Source organism: Mustela nigripes, chromosome 13 (assembly GCF_022355385.1).
Source record: "Mustela nigripes isolate SB6536 chromosome 13, MUSNIG.SB6536, whole genome shotgun sequence".
In the NCBI taxonomy this organism is placed as follows: domain Eukaryota; kingdom Metazoa; phylum Chordata; class Mammalia; order Carnivora; family Mustelidae; genus Mustela; species Mustela nigripes.
The window spans coordinates 53,695,462-53,714,669 of NC_081569.1; the positions used below are offsets into that span (position 1 = coordinate 53,695,462).

At 41.7% G+C, this 19,208-nt stretch overlaps 1 protein-coding gene across 3 annotated transcripts in view; it reads left to right on the forward strand.

The window, feature by feature from the left end:
* FMN1 (formin 1) overlaps positions 1 to 19,208 on the forward strand; it is a 402,553-nt gene that overhangs the window by 281,136 nt on the left and 102,209 nt on the right. For all 3 annotated transcript variants that reach the window (XM_059372455.1, XM_059372453.1, XM_059372454.1), the window contains 4 exons: positions 2,827 to 2,956; positions 4,415 to 4,561; positions 5,696 to 5,755; positions 11,100 to 11,220. In XM_059372455.1, the coding sequence (XP_059228438.1) occupies positions 2,827 to 2,956; positions 4,415 to 4,561; positions 5,696 to 5,755; positions 11,100 to 11,220 (458 nt within the window). The remainder of the gene's footprint in view (positions 1 to 2,826; positions 2,957 to 4,414; positions 4,562 to 5,695; positions 5,756 to 11,099; positions 11,221 to 19,208) is intronic.

The following is a 19,208-nucleotide window of genomic DNA, read 5'->3' on the forward strand; positions in this document are numbered from 1 at the left end:
CACTAACGAGCCAAGCCACTGCTGTGCCGCTTTTTAAAACTAAAGGCCCAAAGTATCACTTACTTCTCTGTTCAGAACCCTTTGTTCATTCGGGAAACGTTGAAACTCTTGATTTTAGAACACAAAGCCCCATTTTAGCATCTGAGTTCTAGTTGTCTTGCCCCAAAAACACCATTCATCCCGTCTGGGCCCCCCACAACTGTCGCTCCCGTGTGTCCCGCACCAGCACCCAAGGGCTCCAGGGAACCTTAGCTGACATGGTCCGTCCCGGGCTCTGACTTGGAAGCCCTGCAGATGGCTTTCATAGGCCCCATCAGTGATGATCCTTACCACACTCTGTGGTAATCTGTGACTTATTTTTCAGGATATCAAGAAGGAATGGTGTGTAAGTTAAATTCTGTTCTCAGGTCTTAGCATGGTGCCTGACACACCACAGAAGCTTAATGCATGTCTACAGGACTGACTAACATTCTTGGGGACTGACTGCCTGGTATGAATTTCTGGTGACACATTCCCTACATCTTTATCCAGAAAGTAGTGTAAAATTCTGGAACTTGCCTTCCTCCTCTAGCTCTGGGTATGTGTTTCAGACCCTTCTTCCTGCACAGACCTCTGGATCTTTAAGGGTCTTTGAGAAACCTCTTAGTCCAATTCCTAATCCCAGTAAAGCTTGATCCCAGAGAACCATGTGGTTCTTTTTGACTCTTTCCTGGGTACCATTAAGTTGGTGAGACCATGGCCACGTCTTCTTATATGGGCCCTACACCTCCTTTTCTTGAGACTAGTTTTAAGTCATCGTTCATCCAGCATTTCATCTTTTTCACCTATGTCCTTGCTGGTGAACTGAGGCGTCGATCTGCGTCTTCTCTCACACTGTGGTCTCCATAAACGCTTCACTCACTGTGTTTATTTAAACTACAAAGTGCACATACTCTGCAGATCTCGGTCCTACTTGGGGAAGAGTGTCTGGCAGTCACTGTTGGAAGAGGAGAAAGGCAGGTCGTGACCCCTGAGGTAGCTCTTAGCATTACCTGAATAAGTACAGCTTCCCACCACACCCCTCAGAACCCAATGTCGCCAGTCCCACAAGATTTCACTACTTACATTTATGAAACCTGGTGATACCCCTGATTTTTTTTAAAAGATTTTAATTTATTTGACAGACAGAGATCACAAGTAGGCAGAGAGGCAGGCAGAGAGAGAGGAGGGAGCAGGCTTGATCATGTGGGGCTTGATCCCAGGACCCTGGGATCATGACCTGAGCCAAAGGCAGAGGCTTTAACTCACTGAGCCACCCAGGCACCCCATATACCCCTGATTTTGATCACAAACGAATGAGTGGTTTAATACTAATCTGAAAGAAGCATTTTACATATAAGGTATAATTTTTAATCCTGTCCTTACTCATAATTCTTTGGGTTTCCATATTTTTATCCCATCACATGGTTTTCATAATAATCAGAGTTACAGAACTTTGAAGCAAAGTTTTATGGGCGTTCCTTGCTTTACCTTAGTGTCATGAGGAAAAAAAAAAAAAGAAGAAGAAGAATGGGGCACCTGGCTGGCTCAGTCATTAAAGCAGGTGACTGTTGATCTCAGGTTCTTGAGTTCAAGCCCCACATTGGACACAGTGCTTAATTTTTAAAAAGGTGGCATTGGGGGGTTGTGGAGAGGAAAGAAAAGAAAAAAGATTATGACCTGGATCCTGGATGTAAGATAAGTTTTTTTTTTAAACAGCTGATAATTAGAATCTTACTAAAACCCAAGTCTCCCTTAAAAAAAGCAAAGTAAAAGAGGCACAGAGTATAAGCTAAGGAAATCCTTTGGGTCTGGAAAGAAGAAGGGAAACGTTCCTCCTATGGAAAACATTCTTGGTGAGAGATTGCAAAATGTCAAAGTAATGACGTTATGCGTTGACCAAGACTTTCAGAAATATCAGGTAATCATCATTTCAGCCCCAGAATGAATTTAATAGCTGTTAGTGGATTCTCTCCTTCCCTGAATTCATGCCCAACTCTTTCCACCGTTTTAGTGTGTTTTAGTTTATGCCCCCTCTTCTGGAGGTTGGCCTGGAGAGCATGTAGCTCTTCCAACTTAATTTTGCAAAGGGCACCAGTGCCCAGCTGCTCAGACAGTGAGCTTCTGTGTGTAGATTAGTACTCACCTTTAGCTTTAAAAAATCTGTCTTACCATAGTTTTTAAGATTGATGTCCACTTCATGAGTACCTGCTTTGTTCCACGTACCAAGCTGTGAACTCTGTCTGCCTAGGTAAGCTGATGTGGGAAAGTAAACAAATTATCTGTAGAATAGTGCCTCTATAGACCATTATCTAATCCAGTGTGCAAGAAATAGTTGCCTCTCATTTCAGGTAGAGACATTTTGTCATTTTTCTACAGACTTTCGCCTTCAGCCTTCATTTGAATTTGCCTGTGCAAAATAGACTCTTAGAGAATGCTGCATGATAAAGGGCATTCATTATGTGTTTTCATACGCTAAAAAGTAATGCTTTTTATTTTAATCTCCTATTTGCACAGCAGGAGATAACTCCTTGTGGTTCCATATTACTGCACTTCCTGCTCCTAAAGTAATTTATACACCATACATTTATACACCATCCTAGAAACCGATCTGAGAAATGGCTCCATTGTCAATAATAGAACGCATACCCTTGGAGTTCCTCAAGTGTGCCTCTTGGATACATTTTATAATTGTTAAATTGTTATCGTAAAATAAGGAATCTTTTTCAGCTATGGTGGATGTTTTTCAGCTCTTTTTTTTTTTTTCTTTGTATAAGCAGCTAGATGATTCATTGTTCATTTCTGCAGATTTTTACATGAGTTAGCCCAGATCCCAAATTTTGCTGAACGGGCCCAGTGCATAATCTTCAGATCTGTCTTTTCGGAGAGTATCACCTCCTTGCACCGAAAGGTAGAGATCGTCACAAGAGCTTCTAAGGTATGTTTGCTGTCTAATTTAAAAGGCTAGCTGTGCCCTAATTGAGGGTAAAGGAGGAAGTAGGGAGTGGGAGGATCAACTAGACCCTTTGTAGAAAACCTTTGGACTTAAGATCCTGTTTTTTTAAGTATAGCTGTGGTGATTATCATTAAGTGTGAGTATGTGTGTGAGTGCAGGTGAATGAGTGGGGAAGAGAGAGAGAAAGTCAGATGCAGGCCGATGGGGAGAAGGAGGAAAAAAATGACACTTCTACAGATGTCTTCTTAGATATTCCGGACACTTTCTATAGTACATACTGGCCACTTAACACCAACCCAGCTAGTGTAGTTTATCTGCTGCTCAACCGGCTGGGTTGCAAGAAATGTTGTGTTAGACCCATGCACCTGATCATCTGAAAGGTATCTACAGAGTGAAATAAAGATTCTAGAGACTTGATAAGTGAAACAAATGATTACGATAATGGGTGGCAGGCAAGTACATTTTTGTTGGCTTTACCACACTGGCATTCCTTGTAAATTCTAATACTTGTTTTTTCTCACAGTGACCCATGTCCTTAAGAATGTGGTGATCCTCTCTACATACTGTAGTATTTAATTCTTACCTGAAAGCATGATTCTTTTCCTTCCAAAATATAAAAGATTTCAATAAAGAAAGTATAAATACTTCCCAGGTATAATGTACACCCTCTAATAACACCCTAAAAGGTCTGAAGAGAGGTTGGCCTAGAGCTGCATTTGCCTTTTCTTCTTTACCCTAAAATAAAAGAAAATAAAGTCAACTCAGACTCTAGAGAAGTATCAATTTTAAAAATTTGCACTTTGAGAGAAAAAACAGGAAAGTAAATGGGATAAGGAGGTGAAGAAAACCCTAAGCAGATTTAAATTGTCAAAAGTAATAGACATATCAACAAATACTTAATAAACATAACCTGTGGCCTTGAAATACATTATCATAGTTCACCTCCGAGGAGTATACCCAAGGATAAAGAAAATAAACTTGCTTTTAAACCTATCCTACATTTAACTGTACTGTTTATATAGATACATTGTCCAAAAACATGTCCTCAAATGATATTAAACTAACCCTTTCTGCTTAGAAGTCACCAGATGTAAAGTCTGACTATAGCAACTCTTTCTGAAATACACAAATATTTTAAAATAAATATTTGGAAAATGAAACCGGCTGAAGTAAAAATACAAATACTCATATTTAATCCACAATATTAAGACAGGCACAGTTCATAATTCATTGAAAGGCTAGAAAACGATGACTGATTAGTGTATTTTTTTCAGACTCTTAAATGTCTTAATAAAGTGTATTTTCCATTTCACCAGCTGCCAAGGCAGTTGGCACCATGCCAGCAAACAGCCTGATGGGTGCTCAGTAAATATTTGTTGTTGAATGAACATAGGCGCCTTTGAAGTTCAACTCCCTAATAATTGGTGTTTGCCATCACAGGGCTTGCTGCACATGAAGAGTGTGAAGGATATTTTAGCTCTCATTCTGGCTTTTGGAAATTATATGAATGGAGGAAATAGGACTCGGGGACAAGCAGATGGATATAGCTTAGAAATTCTACCCAAACTCAAGGACGTCAAAAGTCGGGTATTTATTTTTCATAGCTAGATTCCATGATTTGCCATTTTGTTCCTTCTCTACCTGTAATTTAAAAAAAAAAAAAAAAATTCTTGGTTGCTCCATTCATCTCCTTTCTCGCTCTAACAATACATGTTTTTTTCTTTGCTTTCTTTTGACTCTTGACTAGAGAGAGGTTTTTCATGTTTGATCTTATTGAGATGACAAAATCCCCAATATTGGTTTGCACTAAAAGAACACAATTGCATGTTGAACTGTAATGAGCAAAGAAAACAGATAGCACAGCAGTAGCAGTCAGAGCACAAGTCTTGAATTTGTTTGAATTTAGGGTTGGCTACTTGTAATTTACTCATTCTTGAGTCAGGCGCAATGTTGCATCACCAGTAGACCTGAGCATTTGAGTTATTCTTTTGCCCGCAACAATTGGGCTGGGGGTCTACTGTCAAACTCTCTGAGCCTGATTATCATTTGGCTCCACACCCCTGCAGAGCTCCCTCTTTAGAAACAACCAGCCCATATCTGGGAGTCCCAGGGGGAGCAGGGGGAGTGAAGGGAGGGGAAACACACAGGCAAATTAGAATTAGACCCATGTGAACAAGACACAAAGGCTGCCTTGTGGGAGGGCCTGCTTGCCCCTGGCCTCCTAGGGTCATAAAGTGGCATGGCGTTCCTTTTAAGCTGTCCTGATTGTTTTTCACGCCATTAAGAACACACATTTTTTTGAAAAGTGGGAAGGGAGGGATGGTTTTCTGTTCTAGTCCCCGGTTCCCTTTGGCGCTCCCCCACGCCCTCCTGTCTTGGCTTTCTGCCAGAAAATAATGGGACAGTGTGTGTATTTGTTTGTTTGTTTTAGCCATTATCTCAGAGGTCTTGTGGATTATCTGTTTGGGGTTTTCTTTCCCCACAAAGAATCGTGGAGTGTCATTTCTTTGTATAGATGCCATTAAAAAAAAAGAAAGAAAGAAAGAAAATGATGGGACAAAGAGAGGAGAAAGGAAGACCGTGCCAGTCACAAACAGAAATCAGGACCGGGTATCACAGATTAAAAGTATTAGGGTCACAAACTGAGATTTCGGTCCTCAACTATATACTATGGCAGTCTCATGTGAATGATTTTCATTTAAGCTTCTCTTTTAAACCTAGGATAATGGGATTAATCTGGTGGACTATGTCGTGAAATATTACCTGCGTTACTATGATCAGGTAAGAAATGGCATTCTGTGGAAAACTACACTAATGGGATTTCAACTCTTACACATTGTTGGCATTCAGAAATTGGATGATGGATGGATGGATGGATTTCAAGTCCAACACAGAATCTGAGAGCTCTCCGGCCTCCTTGGTTTACAGATGGGAACGCTGAAGCCAAGAAAGTTTAGTTGACGTTTGGAAAGAGAAGCATTATTCATTGCCTCTCAGTCTGCTGCCTCCTAATCCGCTATATAATGCAGTTTTAGAGAGACCCCCGGTGATCTGGGCCTTCCGGCCAGTTCGTGAGGGTCTCCATGTAATCTATATCCATTCGGTAATTGTTTCTATCTGAAACTAGTTCTGGGCTCCAGACCAAAATTGAGAAATTTAAGAGGCAGTAATGCCCCATACCTTATCAGTCGTGGTCATCTGTGAACAAGTTGAAGAAGTGGGATTTGAAATCCGTCCTCTCTGCTTCCATTACATGAGCCATGAGAAATAAAAATTTCAGTGGGAATCCACCTGAGCACAATTTTCTAAGTTCTGTTCCTTCTCATTAAATTGAGAACAAGGAGTCCTAACTTTGCGAAGAAAGAGGTACTGTGGTAAGGTGTTGGGAAACCTAGCAGTCAGCAAGCACAACGGGGGAAAGTCTCAGGAAAACTGTCATCGACACTCCTGCTTAGCTATCCACACAAGCAGGGCTTTTCCTAGGCACCAAGGGAAGAAAAGTAAAGGTTCCAGCACCGTGTTTTCCAAAGGCCTATAATTCCCCCCGGAAGACAAGAGAAACACTGATGAAGTCTACCACCCTGCCTCCTCCCCTCCCCATCGAACCCTTCTCAGTGCACCTGCAATGAATCATCTCCCACCCCGCTGCTCCTGAAACTTCTCCTGTTTCTGCCGAGGACATTATCATTTGGGTCATTCAGGCATGAAGCTCGTGCTCCTCTCTGGTTCCTCTCTGTCCTTCAACTAAATTGTTTCTCGTGTTTCTTTCCTGGTTTTCATCCCTGTGCCCCCACTTACCAGGCCTTAAGGTAACTCACCTAGAGGATTCCTGTTGCTTCCCAGCTGGTGTCCCCAGCTCTCATCCCTCACTCCCTCCCCCTCCAGTCCATCCCACACCTGAGGGATGTGGGAGGCCCCACCAGTTTTTAGAGCTGTGGTCGTATTGTATCACTTTTTTAATACAAAAATAGAAATGCCCCCCCATTTTCAAAAAGTGAATTAAGACTCTACCCAGTTGAATTCCAGTCTTTTACAACCATGCTTTTATGACCTTCCCCCTACACACACTGTGTGATCCAACTCAAGACCCTATGTTTTTCAAACACACCCTATGGTTTTCTCACTGATGTGTTTTTACATCCGATGTTCTCTCTAACTGGACCTATCGTTCTAGTAGCCTTTTTTTTTTTTAATTTTTAAGTTTTTCTTACCATATAATGTATTATTAGCCCCAGGGATACAGGTCTGTGAATCGCCAGGTTTACACCCTTCACAGCCCTCACCATAGCCCATACCTTCCCCAGTGTCCATAACCCCACCACCCTCTCCCTACCCCCTCCCCCATCACTAGCCTTTTTATAGATCTTTTGTTTTCCGTTATGAATACTCTCTTAAAATAATACATTAAAAGGCCTTTTGGGGAAAAGCTCCCAGTAGCAGCATACATATTTGCAACATAATAGGCAACATGCTTTTCAGAATCAACAGGGAAAGGACAACTGGTCTCCTTTCATTTAAAAAAAAAGAAAAAGTGACACAAGAGACCGCAGGTAATTTACCAAAACAACAGCAATGACAGCAGCAGCAACAACAACAAAAAACCAAATAGAAGGCATAAATTGCCAACTAGGTTTATAAAGTTGGCAATATAAATGGGTCAGACCTTTCTCCGGACTATCACAAATGGCTGACTGAGTTATTCTCGGTTTAAGGTCTCTAGGTATAATAGGACCCATATCTTGCCTGCTCTTGACTCACCAAATTGTGTTCTATAAAGGACACTTTCAAAAAAATTCACAGGGAGGTGTCATGTGCTTGCCAAGCTGTCTCCCAAGGGTGCGGTGCCTGTTTATACGGGACACCCTTTCCTCATCCATGCAAATGTGCTGTCTGGATGAGCAAGACTTTGACCTCTCTAGATCAGAAGCCCTAGATATATGTATAATCTTTCTAGGAACTTTTATCCTAAAGAAGTAAATAAGGATATGCCTCACCATTTTCCTTAAAATCATTTGTAATAACAAGTATAGCAAAATTTTTGGTAGCTGTCCAAAGGTAGAGACTAGGGTCAAATGAATCATGCTAGAGTTCTGAAATGGAATAATATCCTGCCATGGAAAGGAGAAAATTTAGTGACATTGAAAAATACTTGAGCTTCTTTTATATTGCAAATGTGTGCTTAAAATAACATATAATATAATTTCAAATATATAAACATACATAAACATGCAGAAAAAACCTGGAATATCAGATATATGTAAAAATGTTTATTTCTGGGTGGTAGGAATGGAAGAGATTTTTGCTTTCTTCTGTCTTTCAATTAGACTTAATGAGCCTGAGTCACTTCGTAAAAGGGGAAAAAAGATAAAACAAAAAGTAGCACAATTGTACATGGCCCTTCTTCCATGAAGTCTTTGTTTACTTCCTCATCTCGTGCTCGTTTGAAGCCTGGGAACACTTGTGTTGAGCCTCTGTCAAGACATGTCTTATTCTGTCTTACATGTGGATATCAGTGAGCAATTACCTGTTAGCTTTGCCTTGCTCCTTGAGGTCCAGAACTCATCATTGTCTGTTTTGAGGCGTCTGTAATTTAGGTGTCTGACAAAGACTTACTAGGTTGAATCTACCGTAAGTATCTACAAGAGTGCAGTGAGTGGCCTCTATAGATAACTGGGAGCAAAGAGGTGAGAGCTTTTTTCTAGTAGAGTGGGGCAGGCATGTTGAAGCTTCGGGTGATATGCAGATACCCGAAGTTCTGACAGCAGGTACCAGTATGACAGAAGAATTACCCTGAAGAATCTCAAGAGGTCACATTTCTAGTCTAGGGTTAACGTAAGCAGATGTACCTTGTAGTTCCTGCCTCAACCGAGTCCCATGAATTGTGTCAGAGGACTGAAATTTACCAACGAAATGTGGCTCTCGAAGAGAGCTGAATGCAGTCAAATCAACTTCACTGAGGAAAATCTCACAGTAAGAATCCTTTCAAACCAGGGATGGCCCAGTTGGGGAAATATCAGAAGTCAACGTTTATGTGGTGCTCTTCCGGTATTCACCATGCAAAAATTCATTCCACTCAGCCAGAGTATAGAATTATGTGATTTATTAAGCTCTCCCCTCCCCGTAGGAGCATAAGTGATGATTTTTGTGGTTAGTGGTAATGAGCAATTAGCTGAAGAAAGGTGATTCCTGCTCCAAGCCTCCTTCCACGCAAGCTGGATTTGGGTCTAAGTCTGTGAAGTTTACAGAAATCCATCCAAAGCCATGTCTTTTGAACTCTAATTGGGCAGCTGTCTCAAGAGCTGTAGCCAGGCTCATTTGCTCAGCAGCACTTTCTCATTTTCTAACTTAGAAAAGATAAGAAAAGGAAAGGAAAGGAAAGAAAAGAAAAAAGAAAAGAGACGGGAAAAAAAGGAAAAGAAAAGAAAATCAAAGCCAGGGCATGATTCTGATAAAGTTTTGGAAAACAGTAGGAGGTAATATAGATGAGTTCTTGCAGTGTAGGTTGCCATGGAATTCTGTGGCAAGCATGTTAGCTGATGATCCGTCTTGGCCCTCAGACTATAGTACAGCTTCCATTGTTTTGAAGGAAGTAAAATAATCGTAGGGAGCTAGGGGGCAAGTACACTGATCGTGTAAAAGGTTTTACTGAAATGAGGGGAATCACCTTTCCTTAGCATTTCCAGTGAAGCTAAAGATCTTCAAGGAAGGGGGACGGGTTGTGAGCATTCCTGAAACCACAAGAAAGTAGGACATTGAGGTAGATGGCTCTTGTTCAAGGTACACACTTTCCAGAATGGCCTCATGTGGGCTCTATGCAAGGGTGCTGAAGAGAGTTTGATATGCCAGACGCCGTGTGCCGTCCCAAGAACAGGACACATTTCCTGCCTTCACGGTGTTTATAGTCTAGCAGAGGAAACACATAAGTTAACGTGGCAATTTTGAAACGAGCGTTGGTGAGTGCTGTCATAACGGTACGCACCAGGGGCTCTCAGAAACACCCACGTGCTGGGGGGCTAGGGGCGATCTTTGAGATCTGTCCCAAGACCTGATCTTCAAATGCTATGAACAAAGGAGGCAGGAAGAGTTCGTGTAGAAGAGTTAGAAAGGGGTGGTTTCATAGACAAAAGTCCAGATGCAAGAGGTTGTGGCCCTTTCTGTTCCTTTATGAACGCTTAGGGGAGGGAAGTGGAGATAGGGGAAGATGGACGAAGTCTGGGGTTGTAGACAGAGGCCAGATCACAAAGTGCCTTATAAAGTAGTTTCAGAGTTTGGAATAAGTCCTAATGGCAGGAAAGATGGAATGTGATGGAAAGCTGGCAAAGTAGCCTGTGTGGAGAGAGGAAGAACTGAAGACTGCCTGAGATTCACAAGAGGCAGAGCTTATGGTAAACAACTAGGGGAGAAAGCAGGCTGGACTGGAAAAGGTATTTGAGACCCAGCTTATCTTTCAGTGTGCCTGAAGCTTGTGTCCCTCAAGTGATTTCCCAGCTTAGATCCTCTAGTAGGCATGATCGGGGAGCTTGCCCAAAACTATGGCCAACCATGCCCTCAGCAAGTGTCTATTTAGAGAAGCCAAACAGCATTTGGAAAATCTTTACAAACATGGGAAGAATGTGCTAGCACAAACCCTCCTCGGGAGCTCTCAGCTGCAGGGGCAGGTAGGTTACAGCAGAAGCGAGGGTGATTCTTCCGTTGCAATGCTGTCTTGTCCAGAACCTTCCGAGTCACACCCATTGGCACACCCCAAAGATGAGTTGGCTAATTGCTACCATGTGAGACTCAACAGGGACTTGAAATTTAAGTACTTTCATGTGTTCCCCCTGTGACTTTTTCCATGAGAGGAGAGTGTCCAAGATCGGGACATACCTGACAGTTTTCTCTTTGATTCATGAGGCAAAATAAAATGAAAGCCCTGCCAGAGCCAGAGCCAACCTCAGTGGCAGGAAGACCAAAGTGCCACTGTAGAAGACACAAAAGCATTTCAGAATAGCCAGTCCAAATTTAGGAATAGAAGAGGAGTGCTTCTCTGATTCACATTTGCACATCCAATGAAAGATGCTTTGGAATTTCAATTGAAAGTGACAATAGGGAAATATAATGTACTTTTGTTAACCATGTCTTTTAGGAAGCAGGAACCGAAAAGAGTATTTTCCCTCTGCCTGAACCACAAGATTTCTTTCTGGCTTCCCAAGTCAAGTTTGAAGACCTCATAAAAGATTTGAGAAAACTGAAGAGACAACTAGAAGGTAACAGGAACTGTTCTGTTATTATGATAATAGCTAAGTTTTGCTTTTTGTTTTTTTTTTTAAATGATTGAAGAGGATTATTTATGTCTGGTTCATGGAATGGAATTGGCGTGGAGCTCAGTTATGGTACACCGCAGCCCTCGTGAAACTTTCCATGTCTTCTGCTCTATGTGGAGACACTGTATTTGCATATCCTCTTCTTTTATTAGTGTTAATCTGTGCTTTTTATAGCTCCATCTTTTACGTCCACATTTTCCAACATATAACAGATGTCATCTTAATAATCATAGCAGCAGGCCTTCGTTGACTGCTTACTGTTGTATCATATAGTGACGCCAACCACCCCAATAAGCAGGAACTATACCAACTCCATTTTGCCAATGAGAAAAATGAGGTTTAGAGAAGTTAGGTTCTCACAGCCAATGAGAGCCCTGTTTACTGGGCTCTCATCAGGCCTATCTGGATGAGAACTCATGCCCTTTCTAAGCTAGTCGACTGTGCTGCCTTATACTTATCCCCCACATGCACACACATACTCACACACGCACACACGCACACCCCCACGTACTTGGTTTATGTACAGGAATCTAAAGAAGATGGCAGGACCCACCATAAGCATTCAATTTTAGTTGAATTTCCATTTTTAATTATTCACAACAAAAATGCTGACAGCTCTTTTGGCTTTTTTTAAAAGATAAAACTATGTCTCTCTTGAGCAGGAATTTTCCTTTGGCATTGCTCGCGTCTTGTGTTTTCACTGTGGAGACATCTCCTTATCCAAGTATATAAATACTTGCATTGGACCTTGTGTAACTCCAACTGCCGAGCTCCATGGAGGATTTAGGGAGCGTGTTAATGTGGAAATGGAGCACAGAGTGCCAAAAGGAGAGCTTGAGGAAATGAAGAGCTTGAACCAGGAATCTTTTTACACTAAGACATAAAATAAACATTTTTAAAATGTTTATTGTGAAAGAGTGCTCAGAAACCCAAGTCTTAGAAGCAGAACAGCCTAGAAAGGGAAGCAAAGTGGGACAGATCTCCTGGTGGCAGGGAGAGCCATTTAGTTTTACTCTGGGCATAAAACTTGCTTAAATAAGGAGAGCGGTTACAAGTGAATATTTCTACCTTGTAAATTATTTTTAAAGGAACATGTGGATTTTTTTTTTCCTCTCCTGTTGATGTGGTGAAGAGCATGCATTCAACCATGTGGACACTGCATTTAGAATGTGATATATGAACCTGTCTGTGGTTATTCTTTTCCCTCTCCTAACACACCGACGGTTTTAACCTTGTCTAAGACCAAGGGCTTGATTCTTATTGTAATAAAACCGTGTGAGCCATCCTGGGGCAGTTTTTCCTGTCGCTCTCCAATGGCAGAATTAGCACCCCGGCTGGTCTTCCGTCTGGCTGCAAGGTTCGCCCTGACCAAGAAGAGCCCGGCTTGTTTACAACGTGGCTGTGGCTGTCGCTGAGTACAAATCCCCTCTGGCCTCCTGGACCTGTGCCCTCCTGCGGCATTTTCTGAGCAGAAACCTGATGCACGTGTGATCTTTCCTCTTCTCCTGCCGTCCTTCCAGGGGCTGCCTCTCTCAGGCATCCCGACTGGGCCACCTCCCTTTGACGTCTGGAAGTGTTTGATGATTCCTAACCAAGATAAGAATGAATTGGGAGGCCAGTGGAGAGGCAGGTGTTCCCACCAAGGTTCCTCCCTTTGGTGCACCTTGTCTTCTGCAAGGGGATCTCAGGTGCCACTCCACATCTCTCAGTGCTCCACTGACCCTTGTCCCGTTGTCAGGAATTGCAAGAACTTCTGAAGTTGGAAGATCTTTCTTAAAATGAGGGAAAACCAAATGTTGCCTCAGTTGTTTTTCGTTTTTGGCTTGGACTACACCAAAAGATGTGAGGCATCACCAGGCAAGAGGGAGAAGTAGGACTCCACCCCCCACCACCACCACATTGGATGTTTAAACAAAAATACCCTGCTAATCTTTAGAGATGCCAGTGTTTTTAACACATGAAAGGTACCTAGTAAATATTTAAAGAAAATACAGACCGTTGGTTCTCTAATGAATTTCTTTTTCTTCTAAATGCCATCTGGCAAGATGGCCAGAGTCGTGGCGGTCCGTTTCATCTCACTTCCCATTCAGGTTCCACGTCCTTTTCCATAAGGCCTTGGTGTGAGCCTAGATTGAATGTTTAATTGAAGAGGACATAATTTTCACACATACAGCAAAGATTTGATGAGGCTTTGAGGTTTATTGTAGCCATTAAAATGTCGTGGCTGCTGGCAAAACCCCAGAAAATGTCTAAAGCTAAACCAGATGTGATTAGCAAATTTCAAGACGTCTCAGGCCCCCTTTCTCCAGGCAGGCACAGCCCTTGAGAAGAAAACTGGTCTGAACCACACCTTAGCAACAGAGTGTGAATTAAATCAGAGTTTGTTGGCTGTATAAATGTCACTGATACACATGGACGTGGCCAGAGAGCATCTTTCATAGAAACAAGAACTTTGCAGGGCACTTTTACGTAGGCAAACAGAGCAGGTCATTGATAATAATAGTATCAGCTATAGTTCATCCAATGCAACTATTATCTATCAGATGTTTTACATCATCATCTCTTTTAATCTTTGCAATGACCCTCTGAAGCAGATATCAATCTCTCACAAGAGGAGGAAACTGAAGTTCTAGTGCTCACATAATTTGCAAAGTTCCAGGTGGTGACCTAGCCACATTTTGATGCTAAGTAGGACTCTAAGGTATGCACGTGGGATGCATCCTGCCTGTGACCCAGAGCTCTCCATACCTCTGTACCTCCAAAACAGAAAGTTAGGTGTTCAAGGCATAAAGGCAAGGCATAAATCCTCAGGAAGGTACCAGGGACAGAAAGAGAGTTCCTAAGTGCACACATATGCACACGTGCGTGCTCACACACACACACACACACACACACATACACCCTTAGAGCCACATGTGTAGACCCTCAGATCAAAGGGAGATAAGAGAAGAATTTACTTCAGGCTGGGAGAGACGGGTCTACGTGAAGTGTCACATAGACACACGAAAGTGAGCAAAGTTGTTGTGTCGGGTTAAGATGGTATCAGATGGTGGGTTTTGGTATCAGATGATGTACTCTTTACCGGTTTGGTGGAAGCGAGGTCTTGTCAGGTAATAAAACCATAAAGAGGGTTAAATGAAACAATTACAATGCCTGTGTTAGAGGAGGTAATGAGTGCACGGTCGGTTAGTAAAGAAAACTTGAGCAAAGCTGATTAGGGGTATGTACTTTTTCCTGGAAAATGCACACCTTGTCGAATTCAGCCCCAGGTCACTGGGGAGGCTGCTGGATGAGTTTGTGGAGAATCTGATTCCTACTTGTGCTCTCTTCTCTATCTTGTGGAGACAGAACCATATTCGTGGTGCTTGGGAACATATTCCATATCTTGTTTACTGTTCTATATCCCTTAGTGAGATAATAATTTTCACTCCCCTGGTACCATGATAAATAATAATTAGGAAAAATACCAAATGACAGGAAGAGTTTTTCTGTTTCTTATTCATTGACCTTGTTTGCTGGCCAGAACCCTCAAGGTATTTTTACCAACCCATATGTGGTTGGCAGAATAATGGCTCCCAAAAATGTCCAGACCCTAATCCCTGAAATCTATTACCTTACACGGCAAAAGGGAACTTTGCCAATATAGAGATGGGGAGATTATCTTGGACTATCCAAGCGGGTCTAATCTAATCACATGGATCTTTAAAATGAATCTTTAAAAACTGAGAATTTTCCTTGTCCGTGGCCAGCGGGAGATAGTACAGCAGAACAATCAGGGAGCGTGCGATGTTGTTGGCTTTGCAGAAGGAGGAAGCGGGCAGTGGACCAGGGAGTGTGGGGAACCTCTAAAACTGGAAAAGGCAAGGAGCAGATTTTCCCCTGGAGCCCCCAGCAGGGAACACAGCCCTGTCAACACACCTTGATCTCAGCCCAGCAGACCCACATTAGACTTCTAACCCACAGAACTACAAGGTAATACCTTCGTGGTGTTCGAAGCCACTTAAGTTTGCGATGATTTGTTAGAGTGGCAATAAGAACAAATGTACTGTGCATTGTATCCTTCCTGATGGTGTCAGTTACACCAGGGACACACACACACACACACACACACCATTGCTGAGGTCATAAGATGTACAATTTCTCAAGTAGGGGCGCATCCCAGTACGGCATGAGATGTGAATTGGTGCTTTCTGACAAGGAGCCTATCGCCAAATAAACCTAGAGCTGCTCTTGACCAGAGTGATGTCCCACAGATGCACAGTGACTCTGAGCTTATTTAAAGGCTCTGGAAAGTTCTGAGGTGAAAACAAACAGAGGAACTAAACCCAAAATGGTTCAACCCTGTTCAAAGCATGTCTCCACTTAAAACCTAAAACACTGATTTTCCTTTAGTATTCTTTCACTGACTACTTAGTAATGTGTTGCAGAACATGCAGTCTGCAAGATACATTTAAGAAGGGGTGTTAGAATTAATATCATATTTTTAATATAAAGAAAGCCATTGTTGGTTCAGTGATCGCTATAGGCTAACAAGAGGAGGAGCTGCGGTGCACAGTTTCGACCTATGTCCTTTGGTATTGCTCTTCGTTATCCTGGCTACCCTGTCCCCCCGAATCTGTTCTCCATGGAAACAATTCAAATGGGCCAGGCACCTGATGCCACTAGGCATCCAATGTCTTGATGCCTGGAAGCCAAAACGAATAACCTTAGTGTCATCCACAATTACCCTGGCATCCCCAACCCCAAATCCATATGGAATTGATACGATCCTCTGGTAGTATTTTATTATAAAAACTTCATTGTGGCTATGGAAGTAGGAAAGCCAAATTAATTTTTGGTTGCTGGAAAATGAGGCGGGAACTCTTCAGATAGCTGTTGGGAAGTCAGCATGTTCCGAAGAGCTGAAGAAAAAAAACGAAATCGCTCTTATTAGCTAACAGTAGTTACTCAGTAGCCGCTGTTATTAAAAGTAAGCTATTCCATCAACTAGCTATATACTTACTCTTGCTTTGAAAATGATGCTTTATTAGCCCTGACATCCCATAAATAAATTGGGAACATGTAATTGGTAGTTAGCCCTCGGTGTAAGATATTCAAACTTGTTTGAGAATGTTGGCTGAGATGCAAGTGTGTGTGTACGTGTGTGTATTTTAAGATAGCTCTCATGATGTCCTTTTCTCTAAATATTTAAGAATATGTATTTGAACATGTCCTTTCTTTTGAACCACTTGGAAATATTTGGCAGTACAGCAGTTTAGGAAAGGCAAGAGTCTCTGTTGACATTTTGATATCTGTTATCACTCTATAAATGTTTATCCTACAAATATTTATCCTACAATGTTAGCTTTTTTTTAAGCTTTCTCTAAATGAGATGCTTTGTGAAATGCATATCCCGGGCATTCAGTAACAGTTAAAAATCTTCATTCTGAGTTTGAATCATAGTAGTATCCCCTAACTAACTTTACATTAAAGTACATCTATCACATCTTTAAGCATTTTTAATCCCGATGTCCTTACTCTGATGGAGTGGACAAATTAGCTCATAGCCATCTCGATGAACCTCTGTTTTGTACAACGCTAGGAACTGAAAATTCTACCTCAAAATATGAAGTACAGGAGAAAATGAATTCATACGGACATGAAAGTCACAGTTCAATAAAGAGTGGGGCTTTTTGTTGTAGGCATTTGTTGCTGTTTGTAGATTGTTCTATCTAGAGTCAGTATGTCTTCCAGACATAGAAAGTAGATCAGATTCTTTCATTTAGCTCCAATCCTCTGAAAGGCCCACCCCAAAATTAATACGCATGTATATAAGAGTCATACTGTCGGGGTGCCTGGATGGCTCAGTGGGTTAAAGCCTCTCCCTTTGGCTCAGGTCATGATCCCAGGGTCCTGGGATCGAGCCCCACATCGGGCTCTCTGCTCAGCGAAAAGCCTGCTTCCCTCTCTCTCTGCCTGCTTCTCTGCCTACTTGTGATCTCTGTCTGTCAAATATAAATAAAATCTTTAAAAAAAAAAAAAAGAGTCATACTGTCAATACCAGTATAATCATACAAAAGAGGACTTGGGGAGGGAACCACACACCTCTACACATAAAAGCAGGCAATGAGAATGTTTTTACCTGGTAGTTTCTCATGGCCCTGGGCAGAGCCTGAGGTAGAGGCAATCATTTAGCAGTTTGGATAAATACATGACATTTTTACAATTAAAACGAGATTTTAAAATGTAAGTTATTGTCAACTTTTAGTTATAGGTAGGTAGATTAGTAAGGTTAAGGATTAGCCATAGCTTTTTCTTTTAAAGTGAATATATTCTCTCTAATCATCAGTGAATCAGCTGTATTATTTACATGCTGGGAAACCTTTCCTGTTTGAAACTACATGGTAAGCAATAGACTACCTATTGTTTCTCCTGCGAGGTGGAAAACAGTCCTCTTCTAGCTCACTTATTATAATGAGCATATTAGCTCTTGGGGCAAATATGTTGATGAGCTAGTATTTGTGCGGTGCTGGAAGGTGAGGTGTGTGAGGCTGGTTTTGAGACTCGGAGCCCTGATGGCTTCAGGAAGAGAAGCTGCCTGCAGGTGAGCTGGCGTCCCCAGTAATGGAGTGAGAGGTAGCAGAAGGGCTAATCAGCAGAACCGCCCTTTCTCTTGTCCTTGACCAAGGCCTTTTATTTTTCACATTTGGATGTGGGACGGTGTGGAGTGTCCTTTCCTCCTCTTAATACTGTAGTTAATCAAGATTTGGCTGTGAAAATTAAGGAGAAATGCTAATAACTGGTGTTTGCATTATTGGAGACATTGGAAGGATCCTGTCCCGAAGCCACTGTCCAGTCCAGTTCTTCAGTGCAAGTTTCAGTCACCACCATCCTCTCTGACTTTCATCTTTCTCCCAAGCATGTTGGCTTCTCCTCTGTCAGGAATCTACATTATCTGTCCACTGCTTGAATGAAAGTAGAGCCTTTGGCACACTAAGTCAGTTAGTCTTATTGAGCCCAAAACAGAATTTTAGAAAAATAATTGCCTATGGAGCTTATCCCAGGAATCAAAGAAGATGACTTAAAGAAGCTCTGTGAGGATTATTCCTTTGAATTTACAATAGACACGGTGTGGCTGTGTCTATTATAGGGGACTATCATGGCTACAGTTCTGCCCCTAGTGCAGGTGATATGGGGGTATCCTGAGAGTTGCCAGATTGATTAAATAAAATGTGGGAGGCCCAGTTACATCCAAATTTCAGATTAAAAAGTTTTGTGTTTTGTTTTTTGTTTTTGTCTTTTTGGTTTTGGGTTTGTTTTTTTTTTGTTTTTTTGTTTTTTTTTTTTGCAGGAGTCTGTCTCAAATATTGCACAGGATACACTTAGATTTAAAAAAAAAAAAATTCCTTGTTTATACCAAATTTAACTTGGTGCCCTTTTATATGTCTATGGAAAGTTTAAAAGCAATTAAAAGTTAGTTCCCTTTTTATTACTGTTATGTACCTGCAATACTAAACAATCTCAGGGATAAAATTTTCCCTCCAAAGGTGGACAGTGGACGCAGGCACGGTATGTTCCAAGGTACAGGGCATATCCATTTCCACCATCACTAGTGGCTACAGTTGCTGATTTAATGAGCACTTGTGAATACCTGAAAATTTGCTCGCATCATTTCTGTTTCTTAAAACTACTTCCAAGTAAGTACTACTTGCATGTTAACCATAAGGAAGTCGAAGCCACTTTCCTGCTAATGATCAGAAGCGGGTTTATCTGATTACAAAGCTCATATTCTTTGCACTAGACCATGCTTTATCCTTTGACTGTAGACTCACCTCTCAGGCATGAACGATATGATCTAGAACAAGAAATCTTAAAGAGTAAGCCCCACTTATTTTTCTAGTTCATCTTCTAAAGGTATTACATGTACTAATTGGATTGGCTGTAGGCTTTTT